Raw genomic sequence first — 13,230 nt, 5'->3', positions numbered from 1 at the left:
TTCCTGTTTCATCATGCTTTTTTCTAATGGTGTACACTTTATGATCCTATGATATGAACTTAAATATCAATGTCTTGCTTTTTCTAGCTGCTTTCTAATCAAACGAACCGAATCTACACAATTTCCTCAACTTCCTAAAAACGTACCATTAAATGTCTCTACCAAACCTGTAGTTCTCAGAGAATAAGGATATAAAAACCCATTTAAATCCATGCTTATTGGCCCGTGCCTCCGTCGTTCTATTCTTGAACTCCTTATCGTTACTCGACAAAATCTTTTAAGGTATGCCATATTTTTTCTATATCTATCGTTCAATTGGTTCAACAATAACTCCCATATCTTTCGACTTCTCCCTTACACACTCAGCCATATTTGTCCAATGATCTATCATTGTTAAAATAAACTTGTTTCCTTCTGAATTTAATCTTAATTGACCAACTATATAATCTCCCAGAATTTAAAAGAATCTAATGATTAAATACTATAATTTGACTTTTTAAACTTCAGAACGCTTATCTAATGACAAATCTTATAATTCTTAAGTATATCTCGAACCTGGGTTTCTGCTACCTCTCTTTGATCACCTTTCAAAACATAACAAGCGTCTTTGCTGAACCATGTGCTAACATCTCATGTTTCTTAAGAACCTCTTCCACTGACACTTCCTTATCCTCTAATACTGCATCAACACAAGCAGTTCTACTTTATACATCCGCTGGATTTTCTCCACTATAATGTGTTTTATTCCAAAATCATATTCTTGTAATAATAATGACCATCATGATAATCTTCCCTTCATATTTCGGGACGAAAACAACCGAAACAATCCTTGTTGATTCGTTCGTAGCTCAAACTTTCCCAAATAAATGCGGTGTTAAATCTGTTAATGCCTTATTTACAGCCAACAATTCTTTTCTAGAGCAGAATAGTTCCTTTCCGGTTTTGAATGAACCTTACTAAAAAACCTAATACAATTTTCTCTTCTCCATCCTGTATCTGTGATAAAATCGCCTTTCTCCCTTACACCAGAGCGTCCGTGTCTAAAATGAATTCCCCTCTCCTTCTGGCCAACTCCAACATATTGTTTCCCCAACTTCCAACTTCGCTGCTTCTATTGATCTCTTGTATTTCTCATCATACTCAATCGTCTTAAACTTCCCTTCATTTCCCCTCTTCAGTAACCATATAAATACTCTGTGCTCAAATACATTTCTCAAAAATTGACGCATTAATTAATCCCAAAAACGATTCCAAATTTTTCCTTGACGTGGGCAGAGGCATATCTACAATTTTCTTAATCCTATCATCATTAATTCTAATCCCATTCTTCCCACTGTTACTCCCACAATCTTTAGCTCTTATTTTCTGTATTCACATTTTGACGCATTTAAATTCAATTCAGCCTCATCTAATAATGTTAACACTTCCTTTCAATGCACTAAGTGCTCTTCCTTATTCTGAATGTAAATTAAAATATCATCCATGTACACAATCACACATTTACCAATAAATTTTCTTAATACATTATTCATTGCTCGCTGGAATGTTGCCGGCCCAATTTTAATCTAAATGGCATTCTTAAAAACTTTAAATAACCTTCTCTACATTAATGCCGTATTCTCAACATCTTTCTCACTCATTTTAATTTGATGATACCCCAATAAAGCATCCAACTTTGCAAAAAACCGAGCTTCGTTTACTGATCTATCAACTCATCGATCCTTGGCATGAGATAAGTGTCTGACACTGTAACATCATTAAATCTCCTATAATCTATACACATTCTCCAACCCACTTCTTTCTTCTAAATCATTACCACCGGACTCATCCATGAACTCTTAGAGGGTTTAATAATTCCCTGTTTTAAATACTCTTCAATTTTCTTCTTAATATAATCCTCTAATGACATACAATTCCTATATATCGGCGTCACAACTGGAGCAACATTTCCTGTGTTAATTAATGTTCTCCTAACTTATTTATACACACATCAATACTGAAGACCTCAAATCCCTCCTTCCATGATAATGTCAGTTTTTCCTTCTTCAAAACGGTCTTTCCAAAATTATTCCATAACCCATTTTAGTAACAACAATAAATTCTTAAGTAAACTATGTATCATTCCACCAGAAGGACAACCTAACATTTTTTAAAACACCCATTTTATCTTCTCCTGCCGACTTTAAAACCACATCAGTACCCATAAAGTTAATTTTTTCTTGTATTTTTCTCTACAAATTACATTTACCGCAGAACCCGAATCTAACAATGCTTTATAACTGTTTTCTCCCTTTTATATGAACTATCGGGAACGAGTCTAATGCAAACACATCAGCTTTCATAGAAGTAGCATAAACTATATTGCTTTTATTAAAACTATCTTCCGCTTCCTTTTCCTCATTCCTCTTCGTGCCAGATTCCATAATGGATGCAATTTTCTTCTGCAGATTAAAACATTGTCTCTTGAAATGACCCAACTTACCGTAATAGAAACATCTTACCTTCCCGTCTCTGGCGTCCCTATATATCATAATTTAGACGCAAACTTTGCATTCTTAACTGCATCAACTTGTAGACATTGGGTGAGGTACCCTCAGCTTTTATCTTCTGCCACTGTATCCCACTACAAATATTATATATGTACGACCACGACAACTTTTCGGAAAATTTAACATGATCATATTTCCTATATTATCTAGTAATCCGTTGATCACAAACGTTCCCAGAACATCCCCTAGTGTTCCGGCACGTTGCGACAACCCATTCATCTTGTCCAAATAACTCATAATAGACCCTATTTGAAATTTTGTCCAAACCATTTCCTTAATTGATCTCACGCCGACGTTTCACTTAAATCTCACAAAAAATTAACTAAGAAGCTCCTCAAATAAACACTCAAATGAAACTGTCTTAACCCATAGTTCCGCTTCCCCTTTTAGGGCAGCCCCCAAAACCCAAATAAGAGCTGACTTCTCTACTTATTATGCCCCTGCATAACATCTTAAAGTCTTCAAAAAAGTATCAGGATCATCTTCTGTCCTCTCATAAAACTTTATCCCAAACAAATTTCCATTCGTTGTCGCCAAATTATTGTCTGTAAACATTTATCATAAATTAAGGGGTACAATAATTAAGAATAAATATTCCAGAAGAGTACATACCACATACATAAAAACCGCCCTGATCATTTACTTATATTGATAAAAATTCAATGTGCTTGAAGCTTTTGTTAAAATAAAGGGAATTATTGTTAGTAATTATATTATTGATTCTATAAAATTAAAGTACAAAGAAAAAGCAATTTGTTTAAACTTCAACATATTGATTATTTACCTTTTCTCCTTAGACATACCCATTGAATAATACCCTCTTAATAAAAGAATTTTATTTGAAATTTGACAAAAATTAACATTACTAAAAACGAGTTTTATGTTTATTTGTTCATATGTTTTAGAGAGTCGCACTCAGACAGGAGAAATTTAAAATATGAATGTATGGTTTTTACAAAAAGAAAATACAATATGAATAGATGTAAATTTTTAGATGACTTTATAATAAAATTTATAAAATAAATTTTAAACAAGTTTATTTTTGCATACTTGATTTTTTTATATCAGATTTTTGTTCCCAAAATCAATTGGTTTTTCTCATGTATCTTTCAATTGGATAGACTAGCGACTTGTTGAATATATACAAAAAATATGTGGAATCCTACGTTGTTTCTATTTAGATAATTTAACCGACATCTTTGAAAGATTTTTTGAGAAAAGCATAATACTTTTGATCTGTCAAACACATCAATGAACTTTCTAAAAGATAAATTTTTTTTAGCCCCTGCTTTTCGATTGGAAAAGGACAAATTACAATAATTGAACTAAAATGCCCAAAAAGAATATTACCAAATAAAGTACTGGTTAATAAGTACCAAATGTATATAAAGACGCCTTTAACACAGGCTTTGTACTACGAAGCAAGCCAATTACTTACAAATGGAAATGGCATTCGAAAACCTTGAAAAAAGTAAGAAGGTTCAAATCCAAAAAAAAACAAGATATATCTTAATATACGGGAGTCCACTAAATGTTGTAATGAAGCATTATTGGTCAATCCCAAGAACATAAATCCTCTCTACGTTTTTGGGAAATGCTTCTTGCAACAGGACAATTTAGAATTAACCAAAAGAGATAGTAGATAAAATTAGATCCGTGGACCCGAAACAAATATGTGCCACTATTTTAGAAGGGCATATTTTGTTAAAGACGGGTCAGGACGTAGAAGCCTACGATAATTTTTTATCGTATTTAAATACATCGTCATATGATGTATTCCTCTTCTACGGTCTAGGATTAATTTACGATCTTTAAAAAAAACTTTGTTTTGTCCCGGAGTGGTTTATCCTAATTCTATCTGCCGTTGTGAGACTCCAGAAAGTTTTGAAATTATGTACAGAATAGGGATCTGTTACAAAAAGGAGAGAAAATTTATAGATGCGCTTGGAGTTTTCAAATTTTTAGAATCATTCGTAAAGTTTGATTGATTAAACGACGATGTCAACCTCCAGATGGCGCATATCTAAGAGATCGACGAGAACACAGAATAGTGTTCAAAGATCACAAATAAATTTATGGTTCCCAGCAAGCAGAATCTTCTCGCTGCTAGATCTTACAACTGGCTCAATTTTTTGAAAAAAATAATGACGCAATAAAAAATATTTACAAATGTCATAACGAGACAGTTGTCATCAAACTCTCTTTAAAGAGCATTTTGAAGGAATTAGAGTATTGTAATTAAGATCTTTAAAGCGAAGTCTATGATCCATATATACTTTACATTGTAGGAAGAGTGATGACTGAGGAAGGGAAGCATGAGTATGCACTTATATTTTTATTTGAAATGTTATCGCCTATCCCTTCTTCTATCTACCTACAGATTTGACAGTGGGGGGGGGGGTGGAAAATAATGAAACAATAGCTATTAACCATTTCAGAAATCGGTTCAACAGGAGCTACTGTATAAATTATTGTAAATTGCCTCTGAAATACTTAAGAATTGTAGATTATAAAATTTCTAAAGTAACCAGTTCTTATACGAAATAGTTAAAAAGGCCCCTAGCAAAGTGTTTGAAGTCGATGCTTTCATTGAGCTTTGCTGGGTTCGAATTTCAGAAGGTCAAATTGTATCAACTTTTATAATGTAATTGGAACAATTCGGGCCATGAAAATGTTCGAAAATATTTAAGTTGAATCATTAAAATTCGAGCGTGTCCAGCCACAAAGGGATTAGCATCTAGTGTAGAAACGCACCTCAAAGCCAAAAAACAGCATCACCCTTGTGGTGACTTAATGATACATAAAAGTATCTAATGGGTACGGCCTAGTTGGAGCCCATGGCTTGTGCACTCTAGAGTGGGATCCTAGAGCTAACTAAGAGACCAGACGAAGTAGTGCAATAGAAGGTCTCGTGGACCCCATCCTACATGATTCTGTAACACGGTGGCCGAAACTAGTGGGAGACTGGTGGTCAACGCAGCCCAATAAAAACGCCGGGCTGGTCATGTGATCGTGTAAGGAGCCGTGTGTGCAATACAGATGATTGTAGGGACCTTTGAGTCAGTACGATGATGTCTCTCCTCGGATTATAGATAACCATGCCCGTTAAGTATATCCGCTGTGAGGTCATTCTGGACGCGATTTGAGGTATAAATGGAAAGTGTTCTCCTGAACCAAAGTGTAATGGATACGGCGAAGCTTGCTGCACCGGCAAGTTGTATGGAGGGAGTTTTAGTGAGTAAAAATCTCATAGTACTAGTTGGATGAGGATAACACCTAAATCCCTCTGGTCCCTATGTAAGGGTTCTTCCTACTTCTTACTTACAAGAAAAAAATCTATTATTTGGTCCTTATTCCTTTTGTTTTTAATGATCTGTTTCGTCCCGGGCATAGGGGCTAAAAAAATAAAAAAAAGAGTTTTCTTATTTTTTGCCCCCTATGCCCGGGATGATAAAACTGGGTACCTTTTATATTACATAAATATGGCGTGGGCCGCATCTAACAGGATTTTTACTTTTTTGCTAGATACAAATTTTGCAGCTTTGCTATTCAATTAAAAAACGTAAATAGTAAATTGTTCATTATAATAAGAATCGAGAAATCATGTTGCAGATGCTTTACCTGCTCGTACTATTTAAAAAAAATTGCTCCCGGTGGGGATCGAACCCACGACCTTGGCATGTCTTAGCCAATCAGTACAGCTTTTAAGCATATAAGTACCACGCTCTCAACCGCTGAGCTACGGGAACTTATTGTTTGAATAATATGATTCTCTGGAAAAAAAAATTATTTTCAAAATAAAAAAAATCACGTTTAAATGCGCATTGTGTAGTCAACATACAAAAGTTTATATGAAACGGCATATTTTTACTTCATAGGAATCTTAAGCCAATAAATAGCCCCATTTTTCTCCCGATCGCGTGTTTTTCTTTCAGTAACTTTTTCAGTTTCATTTTACGTACTTTGTTTTGAAGAGAACAATCAGAATAAAATTAAATATTTTACCAAAAATAAAAAAAACTTATAAAGTAAAATGTTTGTGAAAAAATACCCGCAGCAATTATTTACTTTCATAAACAAAATGTCAAATAAGTGTGTTTGAAAATAGCATACTACTAAGAATCAACCTAAAAGTAAAAGTTCTGTTATCATAGGTACACAGCTCTTTAGCCACTAATTAAAAGTGCTCGTAGTTAAGGGGAAGATTATTGTAGGATATATGAAGAACGAGATCAAATTACTGCGGTCCTTTAATAGTTTTGTGTTTATTAAACTTGTATACTCTTATGAATAAACAAGTGTGTCAGAGAAAGTAGTTTATCTATTCAAGAAACCGTATGAGAAAAAGCCCGCAATGTATAAAGAAAATTTGAAAAAAAATTCCTCATAAAACTGATTTTGAAATGGCTAACTTTAAAAGAATAAGGTGTGCGTCTTATTTTAAAAACGGGGTTGATATTTTTTTTGTGTCAAAGGATGGGGAAATGCCCGCGCAGAACAACATTAATCAGTGAGACTGAAAGATTGGTTGATACTGTGAGACTCGAACTCACTAAAACCCCCGCCTCTTAGACTATGGTGCAACAAGCTCCGCCGTACTCAATGGGCCTTGGGCCAGGAGAATCTTCGGTTAACAGATATTATCCGGCGGATAATACCTTCCCTCAGAGGAATAATTTTCTGTAAAAATCTCGCAGCAGGTACTACAAAAGAGTCAGTACTAGATTGCTCGATAATCGCTGAGTTTCCAAAGTTTGTATATTGACACACGAGTTAATCTCTTCCAGTCTTCTTCTCCAGGAGTACGGGATTGATATATTATGTTTTATGATATGAATCTCCTGATTTCTTTTTTTTTTTTAATCCAGAAGGAATCAATAGAAACAAATATAATTACTAAAAAAACACTTTTGAGGGATATATAGGTATACGAATGGATTAAAACATAATATAAAATACAAAAACATGTTTAAAATTCTTATACGTTTATTTTTAATACTTAATAATGAAATTTTTGAAGTGTAACTTTAACGATTTTTTAGGAAGTGTAAAGAAATCCATGAAGACGATTATAACGATATTTTGCCTTATAAAAATAACATTTCAAATACGGGCGTATTAAAAAAAAGTATCATTCTTATTGTGGTATAATGGAAAATACCACATGATTTATAAAAAACCAAAAAAACTTAAACGCTGATGCTTCTTCGGTACGGACAGTTTTTTTTTTCTTGCAAGTAAGAGGTAGGGAGAAACCTTACATAGGGACCAGAGGGATTTGGGTGTTATCCTCATCCAACTAGTACTGTGAGATTTTTAATCCCTAAAACTCCCTCCATACAACTTGCCGGTGCAGCAAGCTCCGCCGTATCCATTACACTTTGGTTCAGGAGAACACTTTCCATTTATACCTCAAATCGCGTCCAGAATGACCTCACAGCGGATATACTTAACGAGCATGGTTATCTATAACCCGAGGAGAGACATCGTCGTACTGACTCAAAGGTCCCTACAATCATCTGTATTGCACACACGGCTCCTTACACGATCACATCACCAGCCGGCGTTTTTATTGGGCTGCGTTGACCACCAGTCTCCCACTAGTTTCAGCCACCGTGTTACAGAATCTTGTAGGATAGGGTCCACGAGACCTTCTATTGCCCTACTTCGTCTAGTCTCTTAGTTGGCTCTGGGATCCCACTCTAGAGTGCACCAGCCATGGGCTCCAACTAGGCCGTACCCATTAGATACTTTTATGTATCATTATGTCAACACGGGGGTGATACTGTTTTTTGGACCTGAGGTGCGTTTCTACACTAGATCCTAATTCCCATGTGGCTGGACACACACAAGTTTCATTGAATCAACTTAATGATTATCGTGGACATTTTCATCATCTGAGTTGTTCCAACTGCATCATAGAAAGTAGAAACAATTTTGGTGCCCCTGGGAATCGGACCCACCCATTGCTCAATGGAAGCATTGCCTTCTACCACTGGGCTAAGGGCTCCTCGGAACGATCAGTTATGTTTAAGATTATTGGTCAGGCAAATCTAATTTCCTTCTATTGGTTACTATGTAATAAAAATAAAAGAACTCTATGAACAACATGGTACATCATTTGAACACTAAGAAACATTCTTCCTTCCATAATTCAGATAAGTAGAACTCTATTTATAACAATAAACAAAATATCTTCCATCTATCAAAACTCTGGTAAACACGCCACTCCAAACCGTAGCATTATTACATGCTTTCTTGCCACTGGCAAGCTCCTCGGTAAACACGCCACTTATAATTGAAAATTTTTGTTAAAATTTATATTTGAACTTGTTTCGAAGAAATAAAACAAAAACAATTGGTTTATATTGTAAAGCCAAAAAAGAGGTGCAAAAAAGTTAATTTTTTTAAAGTTATTTGGCGTTTACATTTATATGCTCAAAAATAAAATCTATATTGTGATTTTACATGTATTTTACTCTTGAATCGATATATTTTCATAATGTTTCTATTTCTCTTACTTCAACTCTTTATTTCTAGGAAACCTAAGTTTTATATCTACATATCCTATTTTTAGAAAAAGTTGGCATCTATAAAAACAAGAAACGAGAGATTTCAAAACCTTAGTTAGACTTATAAAGCACAATATGTGTTTCTATCATTCTTTGACGTAGAACGTGCTATCGATAACACTATTTTACATTTACATTGCAAAATCTCTGATTTTTAACTATATTTAAGCTCATATATTTTTTGATATAAGTTAAAATCGAAGTAGAATCCCGCCAGAGATACAAAGATTTAAAAGGGGTTATTGACCATAAAAGCATTAACATAAAAAGTAATGTCTTTATCATGTATAGTGCGTAACAAAGTTTGAATAAATTAATGACAAAAGAGGCAGATCCCGTAAAAGAAGAGTTTTAAAATTTATAAATGCAAAAATTATTACTTCGTTCAGTTCTTAAATGGATGAACATTCTTGAACGGCATTATATGCAGATGGCTATTTTTTTGTTAAAACAAAAAAGGCTTTCCAGCACAAAGGCAGCCATCATTATTGTAGAAACGCATCATAAGCCCATATATGCACCTTCAGTTGATGCTTAATGTGCATAAAGTACAATATTGATTGTAGAATATCTATGGGTGCATTCTGTTGGGGAATTTTAGCTTTTATTTTACTAACTAGACAAAGTTAACAGGGGCCTAGACGACATTATTTTACAAATAAAGCAACGCCTTAGTCAAAATTTGCGATATAAAAGAAGACAAACATTCTTTCAATTAGAACAAATAATTGGTTTTTTCGGGGGAGGAGGTATGCAAATTGAAATTGTAAAAAACGCAATACTATCCATATCTGTGTCTTATTTTATATTATATAGAGTTTCTGATTATTAAAACTACCATCATTACTTTAATTTACTATGTAAATAAACATCAACGCATTTGCTTATACCAAGGTTCAGACTACCCGAAGTAGCTTTCTAAGCCAATAGTTCAATGTTCCCATGGTAAATAATGCGCGAGCCCAGCTGGTTATTAAAAATAAAAAAATTTTTATAAAAAATGCCAAAAGAAGGGGTCTAAAATGCTAATTGGGGAATTTAACATGTTTATCACAAAAACTTATGTTGATAACACTTGATTTTTGAATTTAATTTAAAAAACATAATTATAGAATGTATAAAAAAACAAAATTTGTAGAATTTCTTTGCTTTTATTGTCCAATTTTTATAAAAATTTATCTTTTAATACAATATACTTTAATTAAAAAAAATAAAAAAGCTTTCTTTTGAACTTTATTTGAATGATATTTTTTTAAATATTTTTTTTAAAATAAAACTAATATTAGCATCTAATAAGTTGTTTGTTATAAATCTAAATGTGTTTTGGCAAAACTTTGTATACATTTTTTGCAACCTGTTTAAACGTATCAATTATGTTTCCAAGGATATTTTAGGATAGTTTGTAATTGTCGAATGTTAAATATATAATTTACGCAATAAAAAAGAGAATGTAAAAGTTTAACCTTAAACATTTAAACCAAGGTTATGATCTAGATAGCTTTAATAAAATTACTTTACAAAAAAAAACAACATTATATCTTTGCATTCAATCGTTTATACCTAATTCTATAGACCAATGACCATATTTGTTTATATTGTTTAAATTTATGTTAAAATAGAATTATAAAATCGGTAACCGTAAATTCGCCTGTAGGCGAATATACGGTTTTCGCCAAAAATTAAAATTTGCTCGTTTTTTCGCCAAAAAATACAAAAAAATTGATTGGTATTAAGAATAATTAAAAGATTTTAAAAGCTTTATTATAATTTAAATTAAAATTTATTGGTTATTTAAAAAGCATTTATAATAAAAATAGGTTTATTGAATTTACTTATTCGCATTTAAAATTTACGTGTTGCAGTAAAGCATTCATGTACTCTTCACGAGAATAATATTTATAATTTTTAACGATTGTTCTAATTTTTTCCTTCGCTTTTTTGGTTTTTTGGCTTCAAATAATCCCTTTTCATAACGTTTTAGATTATATATCCATTCTTCAAAATCGAGTATTCTTGAAATAAAAAACGATTTTTGGATTTCTTGTCTCCATACTCTTGTTGATGGTTCTATTCCAGTTTTCTGCATTGTTAGAAGTCCGGGAATTTCATTTTTTACCCTATCAAATACATTTCAAAAATTTATATTGGCGATAGCTCTCCCACCATTATCTTCTCTTGTTACATGGAAAATTAAATAATTATTTTCAAAGTACAACTGAAAGTTTACTGTGGTTGTAATTAATTATCTTGTATAAATTTCTTAATATCTTCATAAAAACCCGGAACATCTCGTCTTGGCACAAAAGCTAATCTAAGAATCCTTTTAGATACTATATTATAGTTAGAATCATTTTTAAACTTTTCTATGTCCTCCATTGCCCGACTCTTTTATGGCTGCCTGCCCAATATGAAACAAGCATCCATTACAGTTTGCTTCGGGGAAAGATATTCGTAATGCATTGACCAATCCTCTCTCAAAATCAGTCACAAAGTTCTCAACATTCATAGTAACTAATTCATTACATTTATCGAAGGCTCTAGAATATGACCTTTCCCGTTTTCTTTTGAGTAAAATATAAATGTATGGAAAACTTTTGCCAAATATATGTCCATGTAATGCGAATTTGGTAAAATCCTTGAGTAGAAGATTTAAACGTTCCATCGACAACGAACGTGTCTATTTTTTCAATCATACTTTTTTTGAATTCTGAAAAAATTATTATAAATCTATCATTATCTTGCATACCACTATCAAACATAAGAAAACGATTTTTTTTAAAATCTACTTGCAGGACTTCGGGTATATCCATGGTGCAACCAGTTATAAATCCGAGTCTTGAATTCTTGTTCGTTTGATTGTATCTCTTAAATATTCTATGGAATGCATTTTAGTAATATCTAAGTTGGTTGACAATGCTGGGAGTTTTTTTTTATTATTTCTAAGGAGTTTTCATTACTTGTAGCAACTTGTTCTTTTATTTTTTTGATAGTTCTTTTAAACATGCATTTCTCAGGTACTGATTCATGTGAATGAATAACTTTTTTAACGATTTCGTTTTATTCATTCATTGTAATGGCACCTCTACAAGACCTATTACTGCACCTCCATCGCCTAGTGCCCTCCATTGTAGTCTAAAGTGTATATCTGATTTTCATGATAAAATTTTGTCCTCCACGTTGACCTTTAAAAATTTCAAAGTTGTCGTTCATTTTTTTAAGGGTAGATTTTCGGCGAAAAAAAGGAAAAATTTTATGGGCAAAATTTTTGGCGAAAAACAACCATTATTAAACTTTAGGCGAATTTACGGGTACCCCGTTTATACCTAATTCTATAGACCAATGACCATATTTGTTTATATTGTTTAAATTAATGTTAGAATAGAATTATAAAATGTATTGGAAAAAAAGAAAAAGTTATAATTTAACCATTTAATACTGCTCAATCACTTATTATTAAAGCTTTACGATTTATTTAATTTTCCACCAAATTCAATGATACAATTTCTTCAGAATCATTATACTAACTTTCTACAGATTGCTAGACTAAATTGCTGTTACTTCTCCTGGTTCAAGATAAAACAAACTTAATTTATATTTTTTTGTTCATTTATTAGCATCAAAATCATTAATAGATTATGGAAACGCTTTTTATACTTTCTACAGTAATTTTTTGTTTACTATAGATTTATTTTTTACCTAAATCTAAAATTCGAGTTTTATTGATTGATTTCTTTATCATTTTACTGCTTGGCAGGAATTATATCCTTTTCTTCCGCAAAAATTCAAATTATAATATATTGCTGCAGAAGTACTGCGATGTTGCATTAAAAAACTACTATTAAATAAAAAGACCTAGTTTTGTTTATTTTGACCAAATTCTTCGTATAGAGGTGCTTGCAAGTATCGTGTAATAGTTTGATTTAATCTTTCAATTTAACCTTGATTCTGAGGATGTCTGAGTCTGCCGTGGACTAAAGATTATACTCTGCTCGCAAAATTCGTTAGAAGTATATTTATAATTCTTTACCATTTGTACACTGAAGTTCACTATGAAACCCATAGCGATTGTAGTTATATTTACAATATAGTAAAATTTCCGAGACCGTTTA

General features: G+C 32.4%; 2 protein-coding genes and 1 non-coding gene across 3 annotated transcripts; all 3 read right to left on the bottom strand.

Annotated features, from left to right (window-relative positions):
- Positions 1-304: 304 nt before the first annotated feature.
- On the bottom strand, positions 305-2,423 carry VNE69_04151 (uncharacterized protein; the record flags this gene model as incomplete). The annotated part of the gene is made up of 5 exons (XM_065473399.1): positions 305-447; positions 617-699; positions 1,102-1,194; positions 2,137-2,229; positions 2,314-2,423. The coding sequence occupies 5 exons, from the start codon at positions 2,421-2,423 to the stop codon at positions 305-307; spliced, it is 522 nt and encodes a 173-aa protein (XP_065329471.1).
- Positions 2,424-6,194: 3,771 nt separating this feature from the next.
- VNE69_04907 lies at positions 6,195-6,298 on the bottom strand. Its single transcript has one exon. It is a non-coding gene; the product is annotated as a tRNA-Ile (tRNA).
- Positions 6,299-10,991: 4,693 nt separating this feature from the next.
- Positions 10,992-11,931, bottom strand: VNE69_04150 (MULE domain-containing protein; the record flags this gene model as incomplete). Its single annotated transcript, XM_065473398.1, has 3 exons — positions 10,992-11,238; positions 11,506-11,670; positions 11,795-11,931. The coding sequence occupies 3 exons, from the start codon at positions 11,929-11,931 to the stop codon at positions 10,992-10,994; spliced, it is 549 nt and encodes a 182-aa protein (XP_065329470.1).
- Positions 11,932-13,230: the final 1,299 nt, after the last annotated feature.

Source organism: Vairimorpha necatrix, chromosome 4, assembly GCF_036630325.1.
Source record: "Vairimorpha necatrix chromosome 4, complete sequence".
Taxonomy (NCBI): domain Eukaryota; kingdom Fungi; phylum Microsporidia; family Nosematidae; genus Vairimorpha; species Vairimorpha necatrix.
The sequence above is the reverse complement of the archived record's forward strand: the minus strand, read 5'-3'. Positions and strand labels throughout refer to the sequence as shown.